Source organism: Trachinotus anak, unplaced genomic scaffold, assembly GCF_046630095.1.
Source record: "Trachinotus anak isolate AG129_WGS33_773 ecotype Australia unplaced genomic scaffold, CSIRO_AGI_Tana_v1 ptg000018l, whole genome shotgun sequence".
NCBI classification, from domain to species: Eukaryota; Metazoa; Chordata; class Actinopteri; order Carangiformes; family Carangidae; genus Trachinotus; species Trachinotus anak.
The window spans coordinates 13976545-14000895 of NW_027273869.1; the positions used below are offsets into that span (position 1 = coordinate 13976545).

General features: G+C 42.4%; 2 protein-coding genes across 12 annotated transcripts in view; one reads left to right on the plus strand and one right to left on the minus strand.

Moving 5' to 3' along the window:
* Positions 1-13689, plus strand: part of prrt4b (proline rich transmembrane protein 4b) — a 24342-nt gene extending 10653 nt beyond the window's left edge. For all 3 annotated transcript variants that reach the window (XM_071502988.1, XM_071502989.1, XM_071502986.1), the window contains exons 3-4: positions 4228-4368; positions 10201-13689. In XM_071502988.1, the coding sequence (XP_071359089.1) occupies positions 4228-4368; positions 10201-12281 (2222 nt within the window). In that variant the 3' untranslated portion in view covers positions 12282-13689. The remainder of the gene's footprint in view (positions 1-4227; positions 4369-10200) is intronic.
* Positions 13097-24351, minus strand: part of impdh1b (IMP (inosine 5'-monophosphate) dehydrogenase 1b) — a 16843-nt gene continuing 5588 nt past the window's right edge. For 3 of the 9 annotated variants that reach the window (XM_071502991.1, XM_071502996.1, XM_071502994.1), the window contains exons 3-16: positions 24207-24284; positions 20726-20774; positions 19072-19173; positions 18898-18972; positions 18309-18515; positions 18099-18186; positions 17801-18000; positions 17491-17581; positions 17198-17293; positions 16592-16735; positions 16320-16464; positions 16085-16228; positions 15908-15991; positions 13097-15287 (exon numbers count right to left, since the gene is read on the minus strand). In XM_071502991.1, the coding sequence (XP_071359092.1) occupies positions 15266-15287; positions 15908-15991; positions 16085-16228; positions 16320-16464; positions 16592-16735; positions 17198-17293; positions 17491-17581; positions 17801-18000; positions 18099-18186; positions 18309-18515; positions 18898-18972; positions 19072-19173; positions 20726-20774; positions 24207-24284 (1525 nt within the window). In that variant the 3' untranslated portion in view covers positions 13097-15265. Of the gene's footprint in view, positions 15288-15907; positions 15992-16084; positions 16229-16319; positions 16465-16591; positions 16736-17197; positions 17294-17490; positions 17582-17800; positions 18001-18098; positions 18187-18308; positions 18516-18897; positions 18973-19071; positions 19174-20725; positions 20775-24206; positions 24288-24351 lie in introns of all 9 variants that reach the window. The other 6 variants (XM_071502990.1, XM_071502995.1, XM_071502993.1 and 3 more) reach the window with 2 other exon arrangements.

The window sequence follows — 24351 nt, forward strand, 5'->3', positions numbered from 1 at the left end:
GAAAATGTGAAGATGATGAGCTAAAACAGCTATGGGTAGCCTGTAGGTTTCGGGGAATCTTTGACATGACAGCGAAGCAATACCTCTTTCTCTATGGCCCATCCCCCAACACATGATGGCAGCTTGGTGTCTGTATGCTTAATGAGTCTTCAAAGGTAGGTCTTCCTCCAACGACAGACACATTCATCATGCAGGGTCAAAGGTTCGGCCAGAAAATGATGAGTCCATTATTCTCAGCCAGGGAGGTTTGGTGTCCATATGATAAAACCATGATTATTTGGTGGATGCATATTGTAGTGTCTGCAATATTCACTTAGCATGTGTATCAAATAATAACTTTCTGCTTGTGCACAACAGTTAGCCTCTACATCTTAATTCTGCCACCCCATGAAATGCCCATTAATATCAAATATTACAAATACGCTTTTAAAAATTTGAAATGCAAATTCCTCTCAAACCACATTGGCTGTAATTTTAAACAACTTTTGAATTACTGCCTGACAAAAACAAGCTCATCTCAAGGTCCATGCAGTGGCCGCACCAGAGCTTTCTATCACCATCTTCTCTTCCAATCAAAAGCTTCAGAACAGCTACTAAGCTTCTGTTTCCAAGGTGAAGAATGAACCTTGAGACACAATGTACATAAACAGTTCTTCGTTGGAGAAAAAGGCTGAGAGTGATTTTTTATTTTTTTTGCATTTGCAGTATTGGAATGAAACCACTGCAGATAATGTATCTCCCATACTGCTTCATTCTGCCTGCGTCAAATCTGGTGGATTTCATGTTTTGTCTTTGGCGTCCGGTGTTGTGTCTGCACGTGTTTTCTATTGTGCACTTTGTGGCAGCATTCAGAAAAGATAGGTGGCTTGGCCTGGGTGGGGGTTGGGGTGGGGGGGCGAGCTGCTGTGGCTATGTATCAGTATTCCAAACGCACACTCAGCGAAACCACCACCTCTCCTGTGGGACTATCTGCTCGCCAGTCGCTGTTCATGGATGCTGAACATGCCTCTTGCCATTTAGTCTCCTCCCTCCCTTTCCTGTTCCCCTCCTCGTTTTGCAATCTTTGTGCCCCTGTACAAACACAAATCCCTGTCACTTTTTTCCATGGACAGACATGTCAGCTGTGGGTGCTTTGAAGGGTGAAAATGTCCTGACAGGGATGAAAGAAGCTTGTGGTTATCAAAGAAGGATGGAACCCCAATAGAATATGGTGCTTTTAATCTGTTTGTTGTAGCATTTCACTGAAGTCTTGCAGTGTTTAAATGATTACACCTTGCCAAAGGACACAGGAGACTAATAAGAAAATGAAAGGCACTGCACCCCTGCATTATCATACATTATCCCAATGTGGACATCATATCTTTGTGAACAGAGAGATCGAGGTGAATCGTTTCCCTCCTGGAGATGTTGAACATCCTTACCCCATAAATGGGTGTGTTTTCATTGATCTGGAAGGTGTTTGCTATGTGGCGCTGCCCTTCAGGAGGCTGCCAGGTGTGTGTATATATATATATAAACCAGCAACATTCTGCATCCATGTCAAATCCTCTACTAAGGGACACTCCAACATCCGATAGCAAAGGCAATTATGAGAAGAGCGAGCAGAAAAAGGAGGAAAAAAAGGAACTGAGGGTTGAGGCTGATGAGACGTGGGGGTTTTCTGAAGCATCTCAGATAGCCACTGCTGTAAATTCTCTACCAAAAAGCTCTCCTTTATCCTTCTCCTTCTTTCCCCTCCTCCCTCCTTTTCCATTACTGTCTGCTGTACTAATAGGCAGCGGCGAGGTTAGACCCTTAACACACTCCATTAATACCTGCATAGATATATTGTCTCTATGATTTGAGCTTTGTACCAAACAGCTAAAGTGTGGCCTTTGACAGATTAATTGATAAAGGAAATGGATTTACAGGCGAAGCATGTGACGTGAATATCGGATGCCCTTGTGTGGGATTTATGTGGAAAAAAGGGCTTTAATGCAAATAGAGATAAATTATGTTAATCTTCTCTCCTTTAACCAAACAGAGTCAGTGAGTTTTAAAAACTGCCCTGTTTGTATTTAAGCCCTAAGGCTGAAATAACCTCAGAAAAAGACCTGACTGATGCAACTATTATGATAAAACAATCAGGATTATTCCTCACCTTTACCCTGACTGATTTTAGAGCAAGACTTAATAGTATAACAGAGTTAGAAAGTGTCATGAAATCCTCAGTAACGACCTTAAAAATGAGCCAAATTAGCTACATCATGATGCAATTTTGTGCAAGTACATAAAGAAAGAAACTGAAGCTGAGCTAACTTAATCATATCTCATTTTTATGCATCTGATTATGAGCATCCAGCTCTCTGCTGCACTGCTATCCAACCCCTTCCTGTGATTTCTTATCACTCTAAGCTCAACATCTCTGGAAGCTGGGGATAATAAAGAGTTTCTGAAACATTATACAGTGTGAATAACTACCACAGCAAAATGGCCATCATTAGATCTCAGGATGAAACCCAAAATTTTCATTTTGTGTGCACACAAAGAAATTAAGTCATATTGATTCACAGCCTGAGGGGAGGAAGACGCACAGAGAGATTCTTCTTCTACTGAGAAGCAATGGCTCTACAGTATAGAGAAGCATGCTTAAAAGTGATCAAGACAAAAGGAAATGTATGTATGTACTAATTAGGTAGACAGTAAAATGATAATTCAGCACTGATGTGGAAGGTTGAGCTGTTCATCAAGTAAAATGGAGATGTTCCACTCAGCTCATGCCTCCCTCTCTCATCTCTTTTTGCTTTCATTTTGCTCCGTCAGCAGCAGTCTGTAAATAGCTGGTCATCAGTAATCTTGCCTGTGATGTGCTAAAGAGATGAGCTCCTGTGTTTGTATACGAGTGAGCCAGTGACTGCACCTGTTTACTGTCCCTGTGTCTCATTTGGGTCTGATCTTGTTAGATGTTGCCATTTAATCCAACACTATAGGCACATCAGTGCGTCTGCACTAAGGTGCTGCAGTGATCTGGCTGTGGTGTGCAGCGTCTCCTTCCAAGTCGCTCAACACAGGCTCAACAAACAACTGCTTAATTACAATACACTGTAAAAACAAAAAAGTTGATATAGCTAAAAATTCAAGGTACCTGACTTCAGTTAGTTTACTTTTATATAACTTCTGAATTTGAGTTATAAATCTCAGCTTGGAATTTGCTTATGAAGACTTGTGACTCGACCCAGACTTTTCCCAAATGCCAGCTGTGAGGTATTGCATGTGCAGGTGTGTAAATGTGCAGTATTTGTCTCTGTCGCTCATTCATCACCCCCTCCTTTGGCTGAGACATATCTCCAGCTGTGTGGAGGTCAACAGTACAATAAAGTGAGCAGATTTCGTTTTGGAGACATCTAAAATTTTACTCGAGCCTTGTGTGTGCATGACCTAGATTACAAGATAGTCGCGTGCATTGCCTTGTAGCTGTTATGACTTTTTTTTTTTTTTTTTCTAAGTCATTATTATTATTCTTCCCACAAGACTTACGCCTTGGTATCTTTTATTAAAATTAATTCTGAAGCTATAAACTAACGCTGTACCTGTATCCCTCGCTTCATCACAGTCAGTTCATCATTTTTCCCCTCAACAGGCTCTGGTGCCTCATTCATTTGTAACTGCTGCATTGTGTTGTACTGGAAAACACACAAACCCTGCGCAGAGAGGCCTGACTGTGAAAACATATTTTGTGAGTGTATCAAAGGGAAAAGAGAATGATGCGAGTCCGTCATGTAGTCATTATGTTATCGTCCTCCCTGTGCTCTTTATGAAATGCTTCTCCTCGTTTACCTCTGATTTGGAGCACTAAGACATTGATGATTGAACAAGGAGTCAGGATTTGTGCCTGGACCACGATGGACACACCCATACACACACACACACACATCAGGATGTCAATGTAATTAGACTACAGAGGGCCAGACTACTGTGCAATGGATGACTGGCTACAACTAAGTGGATGATGGGCCGATCCATTTGACAGAACTGGGTTAAGAAATATAGTCCCTCCATTTTCTGCAGTGTGAAGTCACAGACATCCTGTGAGGTTAACAGAGAGGGTTAAACTTTCTTTTTCCAAGCTCCAGACTTGCTAATCTGTTTTTCTGAGACTACTCGGAGCCCCAGTGTTGTGTGCTTTAAATTGTATTCCTGATCCCCTTTTGAGATGGCTCGGAGGTTAAATTGCATGTGTCTTCCCAGAGCTGCCAGGCGAAGAGGATAAGGAGGATGAGGAAGGTGGGGTCCCTTCAGCTGCAGATGGGGATGCTGACACCAGGAGGTTGGCAGACATTTCCACGCCATCCACTAAGCTGCTAACAACATCCCTGCCCCAGAGCACAGGTGAGCAAACACATCCCTCAAGATGTAAACAAACACTGCGGCTTAGGTCTGTTTCAAGCATGTGTGTGCGCTGCTGTACTGGAGGAAAACTGAAAAGACAGCATGCTGTTAGTTTCATAAGCCTTCCTGTAGTTGTTTCAATATCTGTAAATCTGTCAAAGGACGGGGAGAAACAATTACCCTGCATCCTTCGCCTGAAGCTGCTAATTGCTTCCAAAGGGAGGAGAAAACTGCTCATTCAAGCTGTGATGCTGGAGAGCTGAAGAGACAGGAAACAATGCCCACCTGATAAACAATCATTTCTCTGTGCGCTCTTCAGACGCACAGTCATTCATCCGATGATAACAGCTGCTTTTTAAAAACAGAAAACACACATAAATATTGATTAAGTGCTGGCCAACGACAGCAGAGCACTTTAAAATGAAAGGCTGCTGCACACAGCAGTTCAATATATTTCAGTAAATAAGGTATTATTATTTACTGTCTTGCAATGTGTTTATTAAGGCAGGATGTGCAGTGGCTCTTGTTATTGATTTATTACCTGGTTAAACATCAAATACATCATTTACAAGTAATGTGGACCATATACATGTAATAATGGAAATCAAGGTTGGCAATATTCTGTTTTTGTTATTAAGTGCATTTAAGGCTCTACACATTTGGTGCTATTTACGTCAGCACTACAGTGTATGTGGGATTAACTCAAAACTACAGTACCCAAATTCATGGTGATGAAGAAATATGTCACCTAGTGCATTTGGACAATAATACGGCACAGAGAAAATAAGATATATCAGGCTTTGGCTACACAGACAATACATGTAAGTTTGGTCTTTTCATTGGATTTTCTGACGATAAGAAAAACTCAAAATACCGGCAGATTTAACATTTAAAGAAAATCAATAAAGTATCAATGTAAAAATCCTCACATAATGGCATGGTGTTATCAAAAGAGCCACTCTTGGCCCAGTTCACAGGAGCAGATGTAGCCCACATTACCTCTCCCAGAATAGCAGATGTTGTCAAGTGATTTTCAAAAATAGACCTGTCAAATGTGCCACTCGCTGACGATGGGGCGCTACGGGGCTTGTGTGCCACGAGTGAGTGAGAGAGTGAAACAATGATGTTACTAGTCTGCGTATCTGCCATTTGAATGTGTCCACCCTAAAGCAAAAAAAATATGTTGTCGAAAACATCGGCTGCGAGTAAACAGACTGACAGTTATCATACCAGCGCTCCTGTTTGCTTTCATTGACCCAGAGCAGTGCAGAAAACAAAAAAAAAAAACAGTATGCGTGATTTAACTGCTGCATGAGCTCTCACCAAATTGCTTTTCCCGAGGAAAGCCAAAGAGAAGATGAATGTAATCAGACGAAAACTACATGGAGCTTTCAGTGTCATGAATCAACACGCAGCCAATTAAAGATGAATGTGTGGGGCTGCACTCAAACATCAGAGGAGTCCTTCACATTTATTACCTCAGCTGGTTTACAGGCTAAGGTGCTTTAGGGGACACCTCTAAATATTTACTGGCGAAACCCAAAGAAATTAAGACATAAATATAGCCCCTGCACACTAACAGTGTCTCCACAGAGAACTTCGCGAAAATGCACCACAGGAGAAATAATCTGTGAAGCAAACTGTGCAAAAATGTGGAGCTCAAACTCCGAGCCTTGTTATCCTCAGAGGACTTTGCTTTCAGTCTGTGTGTCCACTGTAGATGTGTCAACTGTCCCTTGCATGAGAGGCTTGTTCCCACAGGAATGTGTCAGATGACCGAGCAGCATGCAGCGGAACGTAACGCTCTGATCCATCCTTGTACTGCAGCCACCGCCACATACCAAAACCCTGTCCAGGCCGCTCGACCGGCCCGGCAGCTCAGACGTGACATTTATCGACACGACCGAGGCAACTGAACATGACACTAATTCAATACCCGTCACGTTTTCCACTCAGCCTGACTCAGTGACATCCTAGTCCTGCCCTGGAAAGTAAACAAATGGACAGAGAAGTCAGTGGCATAACACTGTACTGAACCCCACCTATTTTATCAGCGGCCCCCACCTTCAAAATGCCTGCAGCTGTGTGTTTGTTTTACACTCCAGCTCCATTTCCCACACTGCTACTGTCTGTTTTGATAGGATGAAACTGTCCAGTCAAACAGTGCAGGTTTATGAGAGCACTGACATATTTAAATCCCTCATTTTAAGCTGCTAAGGTCATAACTTTCAACAAGATTAAACACAGCTCCTGTTTATTTTCTCCACACGACGCCTGAGTATCAATGAGATGACTTTCATGCATTTTGTACTGATTCAATACGGAGTTTGAACTAAGAAGTTGTCACATTATTATTTCAGTGCTGTGCTGCAAATAATGATTATTGTTGTCATTGATTATCTGTCGATCATTAGCCATGCTAGAAGCACGGCACTAGCAATGGCAATGTCAGTCAGTTGGCCGGTCTTTAGCCCGGACTGAAGCATCGTGACAATAACCGAATAGATTCCCATGAAACTCGGTAAAACCATTCATGGTTTGCTGGCGATGAATCCTAATGACTTTGGTGAGCCCTTGACTTTCCCTCTGGTGTTACCACAGGGTGGACATTTGTGGTCACGACATTTTGTAAAGACATTTTTATGCCCCTTTCAGGATGAATCGTAATTACTTTGCTGATCCTTCACTTGTCATCAAAAATTCCATCATTGGGTCAAAATTGTTTATTTGTCTAATACTTTTGTTTATGACCACCAGTTTGTTGTTAGCAAGCTACCACGCTAAGCTAAGCTAAGCTAAGACATTGACCAAGTGGACACTTACCTGCTAAACATCAGCATGTTAGCATTGTCAGTGTGAACATGTTGCAAGTACAGCCCCAAAGAGCTGCAGATTTGTTTTCAATGTCATTTATTTAATCAGATTAATCAATTAATTTAGACTATGACAACTTAAAAAAGGGTGCAAAATACAGATCACAAGGTCCCAGACCCTATAGATGTCTTTACCTCGCTTCACCTGCAGTTCATTCCTAAAAATACACAATTTGTAACGATGTAAAACAAAGAAAAGTGCTAAACTGACATGTTTGAAAATCCAAAACCAACAAAATTTTTTACTTCACAAATGATTTACGAGATCAGTTTTATGTGAGTCATCTGATCAATTAATCAAAAATAGTTTCAGGACTATTTCAAATTAAGAAATATATATTATGGGAGTTCCAGACAGCCCAGGACACTGCTGCGACTCTAAATCAACCACTGTGTTTATAATACAGTCATTCCTTCCTGGCAAATTAAATGACAATATGGAACGGGATGTTTAGCCTATTTGCTGAACTGACTTAATGGCTGTACAGCGTGTACTTTCCTGGCAGAACAAAAGCATTCATGTGAATGTGTGACAAATTCGAATGTCCTGACTGATGTTCACACATCTGTCTAACTCTCCTCCCTGCCACATTTACTCCTAACAGTATAGCCCAATGCAATGCTGAAGGATCATTATTTAAAAAAAGATGCATAAGGGAGTCATCTTGACAGCATTTCACTTTTTGTAATTAAAGATTCATTGGGGCTTAATTAAAAAACAACTAAAAAAAAAAACGTTCCTTAAAAACTCACCAATCCCTGTTTTTCCTCCTGTTGAGGACATTATTAAGCTTCAGAAGACAGTTCAAGATGTCCGAAGGAAAACTGCTGCGTCACACTACAGTAAAAGATGCACTGGCAGCTGGCTGTGGGGTCATATTTCCCCGAGCTTGACATTTTCATAACAACCTGGGACTGTGAATCAGCTCTGGGGTTGGGAGACGAATGAGGAAAAATTATAAAGCCTTCCACAACAACAGGCAGACAGCAGCAAAGTGCTGAAGCTTATGCTAAAGCACTTGTGTAAATCCTCTGCCACTCATGGGGATATGAGGCAGAAAGACAGCATGGCTTTGTCGGGGTACAGTAAGCGTCAACAAGACACAAACACATGCAAATATGCAGATAGACCCCCCCCCCCAAAATGAGCACAGAGGAAAGACATTAACATTAATCCAAGCGAAAGGCCTTTGGGCTGTTTGCTTCTCAGCATCATCACTGTTTTGTTAAAGCGCTAAAAGCAGACACACACAGTCAAGGTTTTCACTCTCCTGCCAGAGCTGCACATGTTAAACATGTTACAACACTGAACACATGTTAAACATAATGCAAGCAGCAGCTATACAATTGGAAAGAGAGGCAAAGGCCAGCAGAAGCATAAAACATAAAACAAGGAAAGAGACTTATAAAATCCAGGGCAGTGAAAGAGAATAGTGGCGCTTGCTACAGAAATCTGTCCCAGTTTAAAAATAACAAACCCACCTATGGGAGTTTCCCCTTTTTGAAGGCGGGTGTTGAACGAAAATCATAAACAAAAGAGTGAATTAGGGTCCAGGACAGGGTGGGATGGGAAACACAAAAATACAACCTATAAAAGTACATTAAAAAAACAGATGAGTAAGACGTAAAACAAAAATGCTAAACCACATGAATTCCACTTGTAGTTTTACTTAGGACACAAATTAGACATCTTCAATCTATACGCACAGATTCAGGGTTCTGCGGTGGTGATGTCTGCACATTTCAATTTTTTAAACTGGCACATAACATAACCACCAAATATGATGTATTCCCCAGACATTGCTTGATGTATTTAAAGCCCATTTGAGTCACAAAAAAATAAGTCACTAATCTCACACCAAAATGATTGCATAAAATATATTTATGAGTGTGCAGTAAACCTGCCTGCTGTGTGATTTACTGTGCTGTCAGTTTACCCTGTTAATTTGTTCCTGTCTCTGTGGTCCTTTATAGCACCTGGCTCTTTATGGAGGAGTGATTGCCTCTGATAAGCCTGCAGCAAAATGACTGATGAGCTTGTGTGTGTCTGCAAATGACAGAGATGCAATTACAAGCCGCTCCTGCTGCATTTGATTGCCTTTTTCTTTTCCAAAGTGACAAGGTTTTTAAGTTGCCATTATTACACTCAGGGTCTCAATAAGTTCTTCTGTGATGAAGAGATAGCATGTATTTGATGATGGTTATGTTTTGTGGAAAAGAACAAGCTTCATGATGTGAAGCTTATTAATGTGGATACTGGGGGGAAAAAATAGTTTGCCTTTTTGCCCATCTGTGAGGCATTATGCTGTCTGAATTGACTTGTGCTGCGTTCCATACAAGTCATCCCCCAGTAATTGAGCATCATAAACATGTACACCACAGATGAGCTTTGCAGGCGTCTCAGTAATGTTCACGCAAACACATATATACATGGTTATTCCTTAATTTCCAAAGCTGAATGACTTAGAAGCAGCCATTTCCGTTACAGCGCTAACACACGTCTAACACAATCAAAATTAATTGTGCTCGCATGGAAACTCCAGATGGCTTACGTAATGCAAGAGAAACCAGCTCTGTGGTTCTGAGTGGGCTGATCTCTCTCACATGCACACACACACACACACACACACACACACATACACATACACGCCTCCTCTTTTGTACCCTGCTCAGTTTGAAGTTGCTTTCTTACAAGCTTTTAAATGGGATTAGCACATTAGGAGGAAAGCACTCCAACCACCATCTTGACCATGAGCCAATTTGTTTTCTGGCACAGATAGTTTGAACATTGATTAAATGCTTATGTGTATTCTCATCAGTGGATGAATAGCATGCTTTTAAGTGGTATAAAAGTAGTTATCTCCCTTTTCAGTTACTCCTTTTTCAAATATTAATCTTATTTATCCTACTAGCTATTCAAAGTAACTTTGATCAAACTAACGCCCTTCTTTCTTTCCAGGCATTCCCCCAGAAACTCCACATATTCCTCTCTACACTGAAGACTGGATGCCCAACCCAGAGGACAGCGACATCACCTTCCTTCCAGACTGCAATAAAGAACGTTCTGGGATCTGCAACCTCTCGGACACCTGGTACTCCACCACCACCACCACCGCCTCGGACATCAGACCCACACAAAACACCACTGCCACGAACCAATCATTCAACCCCTTCCTGATCCCTGCTCCACCCATGTTGGTGCCCCTGTACACTGACTGGAACAGTGCCATGGCAGCTTGGGGCCTGGCCTGGGAGGCACATGTTTATGGCGCTGGTTGTGTCTTTGCGATGCTAACGATAGCCTCAGCGCTCAATCTGCTCTGCTTGCCACTACGATGCCCATCAGGATGTGGCTACTTCGCTCTGGTCAGCCTGTTCCTGCTAGCCGCTGGTTGCACCAGATCTTTTTCACTTCTATACGACGCCTATGGCCACCAGGATCGCCTACCCTCCACTGAGGCCTCGCTGATGCTCTATGAGGCCCCGTTTCCCTGCCTGACTGCAGCTTTCGGCCTGGTTTTCCTTCTTCTCTCCATGCGCTCAAGGATGCAGCTCTCCTACTCAGCCTTCCAGAGACCCTGTTTTCTTGCCTGCCTGGTTGTCCTACACTTTGCTGCTGCATTTGGTCCGGTGGCATTACTTAAGTTCTACCAGCAAAAGCCTCCACTTTGCCTCTTTCTTTCACTCATCTCCCGTGGGGCCTTTGTAGCACTGGCCACATTTCTGTCTGCTGCCTATTTTGTGTTCTACATCTATGTGCGTGCTGACTCGAAGCACATCTACCACCTGAACAACACTTCTCCCACACCTGCTGAGCGCTACAACCGCTGCCCCTTTGCTGAGAGCCGGGACTGGGACCGTGCAGCTTTAACTGTTTGTCTTTCAGCATTGTTTTCTTTAGCATGTGCAGGACTGCAGTTATATGCAATGCTCAATGCTATGGGTGTTGCAGGTGGAGAGGAGGTCTTCCACCCCTGGCCCTGGTGGGCTTTTCAGTTTAGCTGCAGACTCTGTGAGCTTGGGGTTTGTCTCACCTTAGCCTTGGTAGTTGCACAACCAGTCTACTGTTCTGACCACCTTCCAACTGCAGGAAGCTGCTGGACTGAACTATTGGCGTCTAAATCGCCCATTCTGCCTGGTAGCTACCAGTGGAGCCTGAGCCAGCAGGAGAAACTCGCCATTGTTGATACAGTTGGGCTTGGGGAGACTGAGAGCCTTCCTCTTTACACTCTGATGGATGAGAGGCTGGGCAGTAGTCTGAATGGCCTGGACCTCCTCTACCACAGCAACCGGGCCTTAGCATACCGAGACCTGGACCTGGATATGGACTTACAGGGGTCAGAAAAACATGAGGATGGAGGAGGCAGAGAGCCATCAGGTGGATCCTCATTTACCAGTGACTCCACTACAGACCTGCGGCCACCCTCACCCATCAACCTGCGTCGCAGCATAGACGAGGCGCTCTTCAGTGAGGCCCTCTTTTCCATGAGCCTCTTCAGCCCTGCTAGGCCTCTTCGTTGCAGTGACTTGTCCATAAACAACCACTGTGCACTTCCAAGCAACAGCTTCTGTGACCCTCTCTCAGCTGACTCCGGTCTTTATCGGACTTCTTCCTGCGTGGAGATGTCCTGTGAACCCCAGCCCCCTGCTACCCAATCTCAAGGAGAAACTGTTGTAGGTGCTCCACCATCTCCCTCCCTGTCTTCCTCCTCCAGCTGTTCATCTCCTGAACGCTGGAGGGGCAGCTCTTCCTCCTGTTCCCTCTACAGAGCCTCTCTCGGGGGCTCCTCGCTGGTCCTCTGCCCGAGCCCAGAGAGACATGCTCAGCAGCTTCTCCAGCAAGGAGGCACAGGCCTTGTGGCATCCTCCAGCCACCAGGCTGACCCACAGAGGCACTATCATACACTAGGTGCGGCCTCACAGGAGAGCCTGGACCTGGACATGTCATCTGAGGCAGACCGATCGGTGCAGGAGGAGTTCATCAGTGTTTGCAGACAAATCGATGCTTTAAGCATCTGCAGTGAGACTATTGATTTATAAAAGGAAAGTCTGGTCAAACAAGGGTTACATTGAGGACTTATTGAGAAGCGTGTCTGCGTCGTGCAGCAAGGCTTGGCTGTCATTGTTTTTTACAGCCTATTTGGTAGTGCATGGTAGCTTTTCCTTACAGCATTAAAGACCCATAGCTGCCGAAATTAAGTTTTTGGAGGTTGATAAGCTTTCTTATGTGGTCATTAGTGAATGTCTATGAGGGTCTAAGTGCCAAGAATGTCCAAAGCCAAAAGGTGATTTGTAACTTTTACATGTTTGATTAAGGTAGGTGAAGTTTGATATGGTCAAAAGAATTGTAACATTTTACTGAGTGGAGATAACAGGATTTTATTCGTACAATGTTTTTAATGCATTCCAACATTCCAATAGATAGTACTGTGACTTAAGCACTTATTAAATACTACTGAAGTAATCCGTTTTCAAATTCAGCAGATATCATTGTCATTAAATCTCATGTTGAATAAATGAGATTAATATGCAGTTTATCAGACTATAAACTTGTCATACCAATATACTACACATTACTAAATTACGAGTTATGATGCAGCAGCACCCTCTACTGGCAAACGCACACTATGTCACCTTTTCCCTCTACATTTATCATCAACAGACTCTGCTTCTATAAATAATGACAGCATCCTCTATGACCGGCGTACTAATTTATTTATGTTCAAACATAACTTTGCTTAACATATTGTTTAATAAAGTTTGTTTTATAACATTTGGCTTATTTTATTCAAATTTCTCATTGATATTCTGCATTGTGACTTCACAACTCATGTTAAATAAGACAGTAGTCCATACACAGTTCGATTTATTTATTCTTCTTTACCATATTGAACAGCAAAAGCAACTTCCCCGTTGAGTGTTTTACTGTAAACATGTTGTGAAATGATATTACTCAAAAACCCCCAATGGATTTATTGACTGAGTTCTTTCTGTCCATCTAAAAAGCCCCTGGTTACTGTTTTGGTTGTTGGTTGCAGAAGCTACCAGTATGGCATCTGTATATGCTTCTCAATAAACTGAAGTTTAAATCATAAAAAAACAATAACAATAATAAAAATAAAAAAGCTGTAAACCTAACATCTCACTATTTGTGCTTTTTAGATGGACTAACAGGACTCAGTACTTGACAAATAAGACATTTGAAGACCCTGAATTATGTCTTAAGGTGGGAGACTGAAAACAAGCAGCAGTCACTTAACTGAATATAGGTATACATTTCTCCATATATTTCCATGTACATTTTCTTGCAATTCATTCCAACTGCAAGATTGTTAGTCAAGTGAACCCTGTGGAGGGTAAATGACATTAGCATATTTAAGGAAGAAACTCAACTCTTACAATCGGGGACATAAAAAAAAGAAAAAAAGAAAAATTACATCTGGGGGGGAGAGACATCCATTATGAAAATGTTAGAAAAGCCTACTCCTATATAAGCTGAATGATAACAAAACAACAATAACTGTTTTAAAGTAAGAAAAGGAGGCGAGTGTGTATAGCGGTTATGCATTTCAATGCATTTTCACTGTGCTGTCATCGGCAGCCTTTATCCATCCCTGTTTCAAGGCATATCTCTGGTAAAAATAAACATGAAATAAAATAAACCCGTCACACAGAACCTATGCAACATTGTGAGAGCGCAGGACTGAGCTATTGACTAAGGTACCAAGTGACCTGTTGCGCTAATTTTGGTTTTTGAAGTTACAAAAGAAGAGTGTCAAAGGAAGTGTAAATACACTTGGCAGTATGTATGCAATTACAACAAAGCAGAATATAAATACAGCCATGTTTGGCTTAGTGAAAAAACAAACATGCATATCAAAAACCCTTCATACTCAATTCAAATCCCCCAAGTCTATACAGGTTTAATATAAAGTTTATTTGATCTAAAAGTATTCAAATTAAGGGCAGAGAAATGATCATTCTCATTACGAACGATTTGATTGATTTTAGTTTTTTTTTTTTTTTCTCTCTTTTAAACATACCTGATCTTTAGCTTTTGGTCGCTTCCATGCTCAACATATGAACACTGAGATGGGACAATGATTATTTGGCTCAAGACGTCTTTGAGGGCAAAATGAATGTCCACAGTGGTAAGGACTGTGGGTGTGACTTCTGTCTACTGATTTCAGGTGATGTCAACAGGACAACTGTCTTGGGTAAGATCTCGTACACCAGGATCCACAATACACAAGTAAACAGTAAGCGCGGAAATATAAGCAGCTACCTTTTATTAAGTAGCTTATACCTGTGATGTCTTGAGAATGCAAACAAACAAAAAACGGTTAAGTTTGCCATGATACACCGACACACTGCACATAGACAAGTGTTTACTCTTGTTTTCTGTACACGCATTAGTGAGTTTAAGAACTCGGATGTGTGAGGCTTCCGATAGGGGAGCTTGCTGGTAAGCGTGGATCCCAAAAAAGCCAAAAGAAGACACTGATGGGATCTGCACCATGGCTGTTTTAGACTCACTAATAATAAGAGGACAAAAAAAAAAAAAACACAGTGCACCTTCACTTACTTCGTCCCATCACACATTTTAAACTATACCACACACACCTCATAATTCATAGGCACACAGTCATTCACATTCTCTCGCTGCTATCAACACACACACACACACACACACGATTGGGATCAGGCTGCACACTCAAGATGCAGGTGTGTATGTCGTTCCGTAAACCCTGATGCGCCGCTTCTTGAGTGCAAAAATCCCAGGTGGTCAGAGAGTCGGTGTCAGTTTCAAGATTCTCACTTCGCTATGGAGCCTCTTTCCTCCCCCAAGCAGCTGGTTGGGATCAGAGAGAGCAACGGTGGATACGAACGCAGGGGGGGAGGGCAGAGAGGGTGTAGTGGGTGGTATGCAATTTAGCAGAAGTGGCGGTTTAACATTTGGTCACTGTTAGGTTAGATTGGGTGTGTCACGTGCACCGCTGATGTGTGCTGCAGCCCCGCCCCGCTCAGTACAGCCGCTTCTCGAAACTGTGGAGGCGCAGAAACATGGGAGAGAAATCAGCGTTTGCTCTGCTACAAACCAGTCTCGCTGCTACGACTTCCACATTCATGCAACAACTGCATCCACCTGCTTCGCCATGTTTCCTGAATTTGGCAGGAAATGGCGTTCAGCATTTATTTTTCCTTTGCTAATCTTACTGCTACTGAAGCGACCAATGATGGGAACTGAGAACACCAACACCTCACAGCTTCAGAGCCAGATTATTTCCCCTCATAACATTTCCTAATGTCAACATCTGACAGGAAGTTCAGTTCTGGAGCCAAGCTGTTTCTTAGCAGTGTAATGATGAAATCATCTGTGAGAATCAACAAAGAAACCACAGTTTCGAGTTTGCATTTCAGCTCCTGCCACTGGCAGCTCGATTACTTTCTCTTACTGTAAAAACAGACGTTTCTACTTCGTCCTTTAAAAAGGAGGATGTTTGCAAGTAGGAACAAAAAAATAGAATACTGCAATTTTGATGAGGTGAATAATAGCTTTCATATCATAAATCTACCTAGTGATGACAAAGACAAGTGTTGCAGCAACTATTCAATTGTTTGGTTTCATGCAGCAAAGATGTTCATGTGGACGATTTTGTACTTACGAGTGGAGTCCATGAACGCCTCCCTCCACCTGTGCAGACATGGTGCGCTTCTCAAACTTTAGCTCTCCGGAGTACATCATGGAACTGAGAAAAATACAAACATTGTAAAAATCAATACAAATAACAAGTTATCATCTGGATTATAACCAGTGATCCACACAAACACAAACTACTCACCGGAGGACAGACAGACTTTTGGCCCCGATGTCCTGGCAGCCATGTTGGATGCCGGCTATCAGGTATGGTACAAACTTGTGAATGGACCCCTTGTCCTGGACCGAGCCTGACACACCCTGGGCTACCTTCACCTTGTCGCCCTCACTGCAGTAAAGATATAAAGCAATTTATATTCAATAATTTGGATGACTGCACTTTGAATTTGGATTTTAACAGCTTGTGAGATCCAGCACACCTAAAATAGCGTTTCTGGCTGCTGGTGCTCTTCTCCATGGCATCCAGGGAGCCCATACCACGGTACTTTTTCAGCCGCACACCGTCTGAGAAGAAGTACTCTCCTGGAGCCTCAGTGGTTGCCGCTAGCAACGAGCCCATCATAACTGGAGTGGGAAACAAGGGAGAATTGTGTCTGTTCTTGTATTACTCAACCTAACCTGATTGCTGCTGTGATAAACAACGTTGTCGTTAGGCAGACTTGTTACAACATTCTGTGTGTCACAATCTCACCAGTCGATGCTCCGAGTGACAGAGCCTTCACCACATGGCCCACAGTCTGAATGCCGCCATCGGCAATGACTGGCACACCGAAACGTCTGGCGTACTCTGCTACCTTGTACACCGAGGTCCCCTGAGGCCGCCCACATGCCATGACTAGAAGGCAGAAAACATTATTTAACACGACTGCCATGGAGACAAGTCACACAACACACTCAGGTGATGCAGATGCTGGAGCAGAAAGCAGAAATCAGCTGCCAAGATAAAGAAAGGCAGTGTCTGTTTCCCTCATAACAACAGGGATGTCTTAAGTTCATGTCCTTTTGCTGCAACATGTCTCTTCTGTTCTTCTTGGTAAACGTGACCTAGTCTGAGCATGAGAGGCTGGTCCCCATGGCAACCCAGAACGGGGCCTTGGCAGATCACCATGACAACTAGGAGTGGTCTCAGGGTATTTGTTACTGCTAGCAACTGATCGCCTTTCCTTCGTACTGTGGCTCATAGCCAGATAAAGGACATGTACAGCGAGGATGAATGTGCTACTGTTTATACATTCTTTACTTATTACTCAGCATTTCCTTATATTTAGATTCTTGGCTGCTTATATGGTCACAGTACCTTCCTGCGTGATGCAGATGGAGCCACAGCCCATGCCGACTCTTAGAGCGTCCACACCAGCATCAATCAGATTCTTGGCCTGGGCTGCTGTAACCACTGCAGGCGGAGGAACACAAAAAAAACAAACAAATGATTAGGAGGTGTGTGCTAATAAAACCTGCCAAAAATAGCAGGGAGTGCTTTGTGTTCAAAAGTTCAAAGTCTTTTGACCAATGTTTTATTCCACCCATATGTACATTTTCACAACAGAGGAGCACCTGTATACTTAGTGTTTCCTGTGTCAACAAACTCACCATTTCCTCCCACCACTTGCAAGTCTGGATACTTCTGTTTAATATTATTAATCATGTTGATTTGATACACCGAGTTGCCTTGTGAGGAGTCCTAGAAATGCAAAAACATTCTTGGTTGAAGTACATACAGTATGCATATTATAAAAAGACATTCCACACACACATCCTGTAAGTTGAATTGAAGAGAATATTAGTGCTTAAAGATCATTTTTAGATTCAAGTATACATAAACTCTCTGCTCAAACAAGTTTGGTCCTGGTCCTCTAGCACCAGTGCTAAATATAGAGCAACAACCATTAAAAACACCCACCAGTACAACAACATCCACTCCAGCCTGCACTAAAAGGTCCAGTCTGTATTTGTCATCCTCCCTTGTGCCGATGGCGGCGCCGCACAGCAGCTGTTTGCGGGAGTCTTTTGAGGCCAGCGGGTAGTCCCTGTTCTTTTTCAGATCTGTCCTGGCAATAATGGCCACCAGCTCGTCGTTATCATTTACAATGGGAAGCTTGCCTGGTTACATAGAAAGTGAAAGACAGGTTGTTAGATTACATAAAAGAGATGAAACTCTGACTACAACAAGCTGCTTTCATGCATAAACTTTTATTCACCTTTTTTACTGCGCTGCAGAATATCATTAGCTTCTTTGAGCGTAACACCAGCTGGAGCCACAACCAACTCTTCCCTCTTAGTCATCGCCTAGGAGATCATCAGCACAGGGTCAGCGTTAAAATAATCCAATGAGTTATGCCAGTACAAACACTTTGAAACTGATAAGACATTAGAAACAAAAAAAAAAAAAAAAAGGAAAAAATACACACCTCCTCCAGAGGTTTGCCATGGTCTTTCTCAGAAAGGAAGTCAATATCTCTGGAGGTGACGATGCCCACTAGTTTGCTGCCCATTTTGCCTGTCTCTGTGACAGGAATACCAGAGAAGCCATGTCTTACTTTGGCCTCAAACACATCCCCAACTGTGTGGCGCGGACTCATCACAACTGGGTCTGTGATAAAACCCTGTTCAAATCTCTGGAAACCAAACCAAACACAATTATTAGATTTATGGTTATTTATGCAAAGCAGCCAAAGCAGCAAAAGCAGCGCAAAATCAAACACCACACCACACACAAGGCGTACAACAATAAGTGGATAGAAATATGCAACAATACAACAGTAAAAGTAACAAACAAACAAACACACACACACACACACAAAAGAGGACATTTACCATAACCTATATAGGGACAAGACAGGAAATGATTTGAAAAACAATAACACCACAATAGAAAGAGCAACAGTAATGATGCTTCTACTACAAGCAAAACATGATCTGTCTACAAAAATGCTGAGATAGTTCAACAAAAAAAATACACACAAGATTTTCAAAGTATGAATGATGATCGTAGTTTACCTTAACCTTGCGGACCTCATTAGCTTGGAACTCTGGTGTGCAGTTGTGGTGAATGATGCCAATGCCTCCCATTAGCTACCAAATTCAAGAAGGAAAGATATGTGGATTTTATAATTATGCAAATATGGAATTATCAGTGTTCTTTCACAGTATTTCAGCAGAGATGCGTCTTACCGCCATAGCAATCGCCATGGCTGACTCTGTGACCGTGTCCATGGGGGAGGAGATGAGAGGGGTCTTGAGTGTGATCTTCCTGGTCAGTGCTGATGTCAGGTCCTGAGAGACAAAAAGATGGGGATGTATACTGAAGAGTCTTTCTGACATTTCGTACATGCTCCACCAGGGGGCAGACTGAACTAAGGAGATATCAGCACTCTGCTGTCTTTAAGTGGTTAATGCCTTTAAATCCCTTTCAATGACACTCAAGGACATAACCTTAAACCACAAGAGGTCAATGAGTTCAATTTAGGCAGACTTTAAGTCAGAATGTACATACTATTAGCTTTGGTGTGTTATGAAGTGTTTATTTGTGATGTGAAATTCATGGTTAAAACATTGCCCTTCCTCTCAGGGACAGAAACCTGACACTGTCTGGAAAAATGGGAAGGAGCCATACAACAGTATCTCCAACAGCCAGGTCTAACTTCAGCTGCTTACTGATTCCCACAACAGCCAGCACCAGATTTTTCCTATCTTCACCTGGGGGAGTGAAAATAATGGCATTCCCTGCTTGTGAGAAAACCAGCACTTGTGATCTATGAGGTCCAAGCTTTTTTTCACTCCTTATCTGTGACAGACGCAAACTATGGAGGCCGCTGGCTGCTTTTCTCAGAGGTTCATGGAGAAGGTGAGAGAAATCACCCAGCACCACTTCTCCATTTGGAAAGCACAACTGCACTAAGCTGCTAAATTCAACTGAGGGTTGGGAAAGCATGTCAAGAACATCACGACCCCAAGGAATTTCCCGGAACAGCTCCTTGCACACGTGGCCCCTCTGCATATTTCTAAAAATCTTACCCAGCGCAAACCTAAAAGTTTATTACAAAACTCAGTTCTACTGCTGCTGCTGTGTGAGGACATGAACTACTCCACTCATAGTTGTGACTGAGGCCAAATCTGGAAGCATTTGTGTTTTTCGAGCTTGAATAGGCCCACTATCCTGTGGAAAAACTAGGGCAGACGAAGACTCTGTGGAGACAACTAACCCATGACAACACAGTGAGACGGACAAGCAGCTCGCACAGTGAAGCCAGCTCTCTATTACTCTCAAGGAAGTGAGAGAGAGATTAGAGATATCAATTAAACTAAAACCCTCCCGAGATGGACAAAGCAGAAGGGAGGGATTTCATCTAAAGCTCGGAGATTAACTCTCCCGTCATCTGCCGAGGGAGACGGATGAGCAACCGACCAGACACAAACGTAAACACAAGGGTGAGGCGGCAGCCAGTGGGTTACCACATTGGGCAAAAATAGCAGGGCAGTGGGGCGGGAGAGAAGAAATGATGCAGACGCTTTTACACGGGCAAAAACAACACTATTTTTGTGAGAGCTGCAATTACCAAAATGACGCCGAGGTCTGGAGTAGAGAGGTTTGTTTAGAAAAAAAATTTAAAAAGAGACTCCACTGTAATAAGGCTGATGGTTTAGGAGGCGGCTCTGCCAAGAGTGGTCTGTCTGCTGACGCTGCTACACTGTACATTCATCATCGGGAGGGGTGTGGGAGGAACTGAAGAAACGAATGACTTGTCCTCCACAGTTCTCTGAAATAATACCAGACCCTCAACATCCTTTCGTCCTCTCAGATATTTGCGACCATACGTATACTCACCACTTCGTCCGATGTAAAGTCGATGAAGCCAGGTAAAATCAGGAAGTCACTGAAAGACACAAACAAAATGCAAAGTAAGCGGCTAATGCTTGCAACTTAGCAGTGCTGTGAGTCTTAAAAAAAACAACAAAAAAAAAAAAAAAAAACACATCCACTCTGCACTGAAAATGCCTGAAGCTTAAAAACTCCTTGTGTTTAAACCAACGTGAATGACCAACATTTCGTAGTAAAGTCTACAAAATATCTCCAAGAAAAGCAGAAAACTGAAAAATGTTTCCCTACATAATGAGCTGGATGAATTCACAGGGTGAACTGAAAACAAGGGGAGAGTGCTGCTGAGAGTGCTGCTGATCATCCTAGTTAAAATATATATATATATATATATATATATATATATATATATATATATATTTTAACTAGGATGATTTTAGCTTGTAACCTATTGTTGGATATGTCTCCTCATGGTTCCCAGAATACTGTTAGGTGCACACACTGAATGTAGCCTGTACTTAGTTTTAACAAAACAAACAAAAAAAAAAAAAAAAAAAAAAAAAATCTACAGCCAACCTCTTCCACCTCTTGGTCTGCATAAACACAATAAAAAGGAGGAGCAAGATGACTGGGAGAGCTAGACAGACAAATGGTGTGTTTGTTTTTCCAACGATACTCTGTAAAACTTTGTGGTTTTTGCAGATGGGTGTGAAATCAGGCATGGGACAGATGGAAAGATGGAGGAACAAGGGCAGCTTTGTAAGTCATGTACAAGGGGGAAACTTCAAGGTAAGAATAAGTCAAACAGGTAAATGGTAAACAGTACAGGTGTACAGAACTGAGTCTAAATGAGAGTGGGAGTCGACAGATCACCCTTATTTTTTTGCTCTAGTAAAGGAAAGTCTTAAACACCCACGTTAAATGGCACACTGCTCGATGGGACATTTTGAGAGCCCAAACACCCACAAACCAACGCAGGGACAAGTGAGAAGTCCAGCACACATCTGCTAGCATTTAGCAGCCGCCACGAACCTTGGCTGCAGCACACAGGCTGCACCTACTGGCTCAGGATCAGTGCTACGCAACAGCTCCAATGAGCTGGCTTTGGATTCTAAAGAAAACACAGGCTTGGTAACGATTATGGTTTTTCATTTGCATGTTAAATGTAGACAAATGGGTGGTGCTAAGCAGGAGTGTTTCAAAGTACAACCTGCTTGTACGGCTGCCTGCCTGTGACTTCAAGGAATCTACAACACTGTATGACCACACCCAAAGAACATCAAAGCATCCAAACCCAGTTTTTTGTTTTGTTTTTTTTTTTTTGAATTAATGTAGTGGAAAATTTAATAATGGTGAATCTCCATGAGTTACATTTGCATGTTTTACTAGTTTCACTTTATTTGTATGCCAAATAGCCACCAGTACACTATGAATACACTACAATTAACAGCAGGAATTTATTACTGTGTGCTCTGTTGGGCGAGTAACAACAAATCACAACACTGTGTTTATAACACACCAGCCTTTGTCTGGCATAATTGACTGTGGTTTATGCTTCTCTATTATGGTGACTTAATGGGAGGTTTGGGTTCGCCATGGAACTTGTCCTTAAGAATATTTTTTAAAAAGTGCGGCAGATCAGATCTAAAGGAAATTAACGCTACAGTCCGTGATCGGTGTGCAGCACTGGTCCATGTGGTTTTGTGTGGGTATTTTAAAGGGACATAGTTGAGCTGAAGCCCTCAGTCTTGTGTGAACGGCAGTGACTCAGTATTTTTTATCCTCAATCAATAGCCTGGGGCTTGTGTGAGAAAGTGGCATAAGAGGCACCTTTAAACTTGATTACATGGATATTTCGTTCTTTCATAGACGCATTTTTCCACGTCTACACATGTAACACACAGTTCATCTATGTGTTGCTAACGGCGCCATAGACAGAATGTTTATATTCAGGCAAAAGCATTGGCCATCTTTACTTTTGAGGTTATTTCAAGAGTGCAGACAGAAATATGGAGTTCAAAGGTAGATTTAATGAAGAGAACATGTTCACAATAACACTCAGGACATGATTTCTGCACCTGGTTGAAAGTCATGATACTGCAGGAAGCTGTTTCTCTCATAAAGCTATTTCCGTCTTCCTGTGTCTCTCTTCAGTTGCTCACTTTCTTTTTCCTCTACTGAGAGTAAACTAGTAAATGAAGAGGTTTAGAAGAACAACCTTTAGATTTATATAAAAAGACATGTGGGGGAGGTGGGCAGAAACTTTATATGTGCCTCAAAGAAATCTAACCCTACAAGCTGAAACTCTTCCACTATTATCTGCGCCGCACTTGTCACACTTGTGTTATTAAGAGGGTTGAAATGCAGGACAAATGGCTCGCAGAGACTCGTGCCGACTCTTTCATCCTCAGACCAATCCCATTCAGCCCAGTTCCTGCTGCACTTCACATGATGTCAATTCAGGCCATCATGTGCGCAACCTTTCCTTCGGCCGTGATGCGCTTCATTACAGTGTGAAGAGTAAATCACATGTGGACACACACTCAAACGTTGTTACGTTTTCAATTCAATTAGCTACTGCAAAGCAGAAGTGGCATGATTGGAGCAAATAATTTGAATGATTTTCAGCTGATAAAATCTTCCAAATGCTTGAATTACTTGAGTCAAAATTTAATTTTGTTGGCCTTATGCAGTTTATAACTACCTATGTTACGTTATACACAATAGTCCATTAACGAATGGTCTTTCAGGGAATACTGAGAAGGCATCTTAAGCAATGGCTGTAATGGTTGTTAGGGCCTGTGGCAAAACATATTCTAGAGGTAAAGCACTGTGATGACTTTAGGAGAATGTTTAGTGGAGCAAATGCAAGGTAAGAAGAAATGGCATGCTACTCTGTGCCCAACAGCCACTACGAGTGAGTTGCACAACGCTTTGCTTGATGTTATTTATGATTACAAAAAATTAAAAAAAAAAAGATGATTACTTGGATTAATTATGACAATCATCTTCAGTCAAAATGCACTGTGATTCAAAGCAATCTTCAAGCATGTGTCACCAGAATGCCTGCAAGAGGAGCGTTAGGGTAAGTTAGTGGTGAGAGATCAGTGCTTAATTAGTACCTTTATCAAAGCAAAGCGTCTGTGAGAAAGTAAACAAGCTGTTCTGTGATGCATGCTGCATTCACAGGACAGCTTGTGCGCTTTGATGGTTAGTTGAAATTAATAATGCAGCTCTGCCAACTGGAAGCAAATCCCATCCCCATGACCAAGATCATGTTGACCACTCCACCAAGCCCTCCATTTATCTTCAGCATGCATGCACTTCCATGACACCAGATTGAGATTTTGAGATGGTTTCTTTGATTCATGGTAAAGCTGTTTCAGAAGGACAGTCATTTGCTTCCCCCTCTATGAATTCACTACTTGGAGAGACAGAGGATTTTAACAGCACAGTTTCATAACAGTTTAAAGATGACTGTTTTACTCACTTGTAAGTCAACCCATCTCCTTTAGAGCATAGCTCTTCAGCCGTATGACCATCGGAGACAACGCACTGTGGGTCAGATCTGCTGGTTCAAAATGTGTTGGCCATTACAAAGCACTGGTGCGTACACTTCACCCACCATTGCGCGC